The 5285-nt window shown below is 37.1% G+C and overlaps 1 protein-coding gene across 1 annotated transcript; it reads left to right on the top strand.

Moving 5' to 3' along the window:
* The first annotated feature begins 1349 nt into the window (after positions 1–1349).
* LOC113515285 (uncharacterized) lies at positions 1350–4969 on the top strand. Its single transcript, XM_026899450.3, has 4 exons — positions 1350–1585; positions 2127–2242; positions 2723–2857; positions 4694–4969. Exons 1-4 carry the CDS (start codon positions 1466–1468, stop codon positions 4887–4889), a joined length of 567 nt encoding a protein of 188 aa, XP_026755251.2. The 5' UTR covers positions 1350–1465; the 3' UTR covers positions 4890–4969.
* Positions 4970–5285: the final 316 nt, after the last annotated feature.

Raw genomic sequence — 5285 nt, forward strand, 5'->3', positions numbered from 1 at the left:
GTCATTGTCAATGATTTTGGCTCATTTTCTCAGTTATACATATGTATGTTTGTGAAATCGGAGGTTTAAAGTACCTCATCATCAATACTTTTTAATACTATTTCTCCTGAAGTAATGTTTTTTTTATGCAATTTAGAATGGCAAACAAGCTGGCGGCCCACCTTATGGAAAGTGGTAACCTCCGCCTATAGACATGAGCAGTACCGTGGATATAACAGAGTATACTGTTTCGCCCATGATACCCCCCATGCGTTGCCATTCCTGAGGACTAAGGTGTTATTCCTCTGTACCCTGTAAATTCACTGTCATACTCCACCCTTCAAACCGAAACACAGCCATGCAAACACAATTGCTTCACGATAGAAACACGAATAGGACAGAGGTGCCCAAGCAAACGATTTTTTTACAAAGTCTCCTTCTGGTAAAATTAACAAGTGTAATTACTCAAGTTATTTTATTTTAAAAACTATTAGTAACAAATAATAACAATAACAAGAAAAAAAAAAAAACATATAAGTCAATTATAAAAATCTCTCTAATTCGATTGAATAAAAAAAAAAGTTTTTCACACTAGCGACCGCGAATAATGAAACGACGGGATGCCTACATTCTAAATTTAAATTGATCTCCCAACAAAAGCACCCAGCAGTTTGTGCCTTTTCGGGACCACCATAAAGAATGACATTTGAAGAAATTGTGATTGTATTAAAAAAAAAAACTTTAAATTTGTACTTATATCACTTCTGACGCGGGCTTCCGAATTAACAAATTAATTAGGTTATAACTGACTTGTAAATTTAATTAACATTGTTCAGCGATGCGTGAATTGCTTATACTATTAATATTCGATGGTATTTTTTTTTTATATTTGACACATTATAACTCCTATATATATATACTCCTATATATATTACCAGAGGGAGACTTTGTACAAAAGTCGATTGCTCGGGTACCTCTGTCCCATTCGTGTTTCAACCGTGAAGCAGTTGTATTTGCATGACTGTGTTTCGGTTTAAAGGGTGGGATATTGCGTGAATTTACTGGGTACAGAGGAATAACATCTGAGTCCTCAGAAATGGCAACGCATGGGAGGTATCATGGGCGAAACAGTATACTCTATTATGTTCATGGTACTGCTCATGTCTATAGGCGACGGTTACCACTTTCCATCAGGTGGGCCGTCAGCTTGTTTGCCACTCTAAGTTGTATAAAACAAAAACACATATAATCTTTTTTAAAATTCAATTAAATATATAAACACTTACTTTATTATCAAAAAATATATACTCATTTATTACCTTAACTTTTTCTCCAAAAAAGATAAATAAAAGAGAAAAAAAAAGTGACAACCTGCCACAACTAGAAAATTTAACAATAAACGTAATCATATTTTCCGAAAAAAATAGTAAATTATATTCGAGTTAGAATGTTTGTGACATAAATACCTGTAATAAATGAATTCAAGATGGCTTCCAATGTGACCAGGGTTGCCGATAATATCATAAACGATACAAAACAATCTGAAACGAATCCGATGATAACATGTACCAGAGAGAAATTGGAAGAATCACGTTTGAATGATGAAGTAAATTCAGTTTTGTTTTGTTCTTTTTAAGCAAAACGGTGGAGATGCTCAATTCGTCAGTTGTGTTTGCATGGCTGTGTTTCGTTTTAAAGGGTGCGATATGGCGTGAATTTACTGGGTACAGAGGAATAACACGTGAGTCCTCAGCAGTGGCAACGTATGGGGGTTATCATGGGCGAAACAGTATACTCTGTTATGTCCACGGTACTGGTCATGTCTATAGGCGACGGTTACCACTTTCCATCAGGTGGGCCGTCAGCTTGTTTGCCACTCTAAGTTGTATAAAAAATAAAAACAAAACAGAGGTCGACTTCCTAGGCTTATTCATGACGATGGGCTAACTGACCAGCCTTTGCATCATCATCTATCATGTCCCACTAGTGCTCTACCGGCGTACACTGTTAACGTGAGCGGGGTTCTCATTCCCTTGTTATACATTAAATACTGGGAATTGAACCCGGAACCTCATTACGCTTTACCATCACGCCTACCATTGGGCTACAGAGGTCGCTGATTGTAAAGAACGTTACTTTAATTTTAGATATATGAAAGTGCTGCGTCTTCGTACACGTTTGGAAGCGGTCGGAGTCAGTTCAGCAGTGCACTGGACACCTGGTTGGGAAGCGCCACAGAGAGCACGGGGGTGCAGGGCAGTAGGTACTTGAATGCACTGATGGAATTGCCATCATTTTAATTAGGTTCCCATATTAATCCCTTTTAAAGTTAAAAAAGGGATTTCATTCGTTCGTCTTTTTCTTAAGGTCCCTTGACCATTAGGGAATAATTCGCCATGCCCATGGTGATGTTCATGTCTATAGGCGACACGGTTACCACTTTCCATCATGTGGGCCGTCAGCTTGTTTGCTGTTACAAGTAATTTTTCTTGTAACAGCGACTTCTTAAAAAAAAAAAGACGTTCCTTAATTTGTATTGTAAAATCTTTAAACAAAATTTTATTGATATATTGTAAAATCTTTTTGTACATAATTTATATTGAATGGACCATTAAAAGATTTAATATACAACCATGTCTATAGGCAAGTACCAGTTTCCACCAGGTGGGCCGTCAGATTGTTTGCCATTCTAAGTCGCATAAAAAAAGTCATTCTAAATTGCATAATGGAAATATTTCAACAGGGTGCCTGTAGCCCAGCGGTCGACTCTCGCCACCCCTTCTACAATCGACGCGTCAGGCCTGTGGTACATTCTGGCGATGGTGCTGCCCCTGTTCAGCGTGAACAACTTGCAGCCAGTCTGGAGGTGCACACCTAGGTATATTTACTTGCTTTCCTTGCATTTGATTGGCAATATCAGTCAATTTTGTTTCAACAGAATTGTTCCAACAAATCCACATTGCCCTCTGTCTTTGTCACTTATATAAGATCTTTTTTTTTTTTTAACATAACCCTTTATATGATATTAAAACTATTTGTTTTAATACTTATTAATACGAACTCACTTTCTTCTTTGCTTCGAACAATCTTTTTTAAGATACCGTTATTGTAATATCAATTCTACTATTTTTTTTTATCATCAAAACACTCATTAATTTATTAAAAAAAAAAAAAAAATTCTTACATCCAATTACAGGATTATTGTAAAATTTAAATGTAAAATATATTCTGAATAATTATAAAGTTATTGTATGTAATTAATAACAACATTTAAAAAATCACTTTTAGGAACCGACGGCTGTTACGTACCCGACGACAGTCCGCAACAGCCGTCAAAGGGCGACCACTTCTTTATTCATCCCCGAAGTTAGTCGACCGCGCTTAAATGCATTATACCAACGATACACGGTTGCCTTAGAAGGGCCTTCATCCATGAATGCCATTTGAAGTCTATCGTACGATTCGTCCAGTATCAGGCGACACCTAAAATCGTAAAAAATCATAGCGCGAAAATGTTCTCGACGCAAATCCATTTTTCAATGAGACACGGTAATTTTAATTACCTCGCAAAAAATGTGGAGGGAAGTTTTGAATTTAGAACGTACCTATTTTTACTTATAACATATTTTTAAATAAATTATAACTGGCCAGTCTCACATACATAAAATCTTATTCTCGCAATACTTTCTGAGTGACCTGGTATTATCTATGGTATAGGTATGGTCTATCCCTACAAAAATCTAGCATTTTAAAATCTGCCGCAACTAGAGCCATCTATATTGTTATTGCGGTATCTTTTAGTGGATACATGCGGTGCGTATCAATCGCGTCGCGTATTTCAAAATGCTTGTCTGCAATAGGAACGAGCAAAGCGAAACAGCCACATTCCATTGGTTCGAATTTCTGTTACGAGATGGCGTTAAAACGAATAGTGCGTTTAAGATTTAAAATTACAATTAAAAAAATTCAATAAAGATATTATTGAATTTATTTTATGGATAATAATACAATGGTAACCCCGTCTGCGCTATCGGTATATGCTGACGGGGCACCAGTGAGAGAATATACCATAAGTAAGGATGAAAATAGGTCAGCCCACCGTAACACATTCATTTTGGGGGGAAAGGGATTGTTAGTAATGGACTGAGAATCCCATTGCTAGCAATATACCCAACCAGTTCGACCTCCTCGCGATTCTCCCTGGAAACTATCATGGTTAATTTCTGATGAATTCATCATGATGGGCTAACTGGCCTGTTTTCATTCTCATCTATCACCCTTCACTGGTGCTCCACCAGCGTATCCCGTTAGCGCAGACGGAGTTACCGTACCATTTTCACCCATAGAAAAAAAACACATTCATCTACTACGATGTTTTATAGAGGAAACCGCATGGAGGTCGACCTGATTGCCTATATTGGTAACAATGTGGGCGTTAAACCTCATTCCTAACAATCCTCTTTCCCCCCTCCTTATTGGGGTTGTCGGAGCCATTTGTTTACTATTACCGTTTTGATAAACGTAACATTCGAGAAGGGGATAAAGATTGTAAGTAACGGGGACGTTACTCCCCATCGCTAGTAATATGGTTATATTATTATTCTCGTCTTAGTGCCTCTCCCATTCATAATATACTGTGACACCCATTGTACCTTTCATATGCTTTTATACTCTCAAAGTCAAATTATAGTCAACGTGTTACGCTTTTCCTCAGTACAATATTGAACACAGCTGAGCTGTTCTTCACACAGTTGGCAAGTGTCTGCGAGACGGTCAAGAATCGCATCCGACGACTGGCCCAAGACGAATACGCTAGAGACGTGTTCGCTACCATGATGGACGTAGTTCTTGTTGTTTACGCCATGGGATACCTGATGCTTTCCATTTACCAAGCAACCATTATCGTGTAAATTATTCTAACTTATTCTGAACTAAGTACAGTTAAATTTAAATTGTGGTAGTTATAAAATAATGAGAAATACCAATACACTATAGGAGAACAAATGTGTGTGTTTTTTTTTAATATTTTTAGGGTTCCATAACTTCAAAGGGAGACTTTGTACAAAAGTCGTTTAATTGTAGATAGGTAGATAGATAGATAGATAGATACTCTTTATTGTTTCCTCCAAAAGATTACAATAGTAAACTTATTATAAATATAAACAATTACAAGAAATAATCACAATGAGAAAACAATGGGCGTCCTTATAGCTAAGAGCGATCTCTTCCAGGCAACCTTTGGACGGAGAGGAGTAATTATAAACAATCTGTACCTCTGTCCCATTCGTGTTTCTACCGTGAATCAG

This window comes from Galleria mellonella, unplaced genomic scaffold, assembly GCF_026898425.1.
Source record: "Galleria mellonella isolate WM207_F2 unplaced genomic scaffold, CSIRO_AGI_GalMel_v1 utg874, whole genome shotgun sequence".
Lineage (NCBI taxonomy): Eukaryota > Metazoa > Arthropoda > Insecta > Lepidoptera > Pyralidae > Galleria > Galleria mellonella.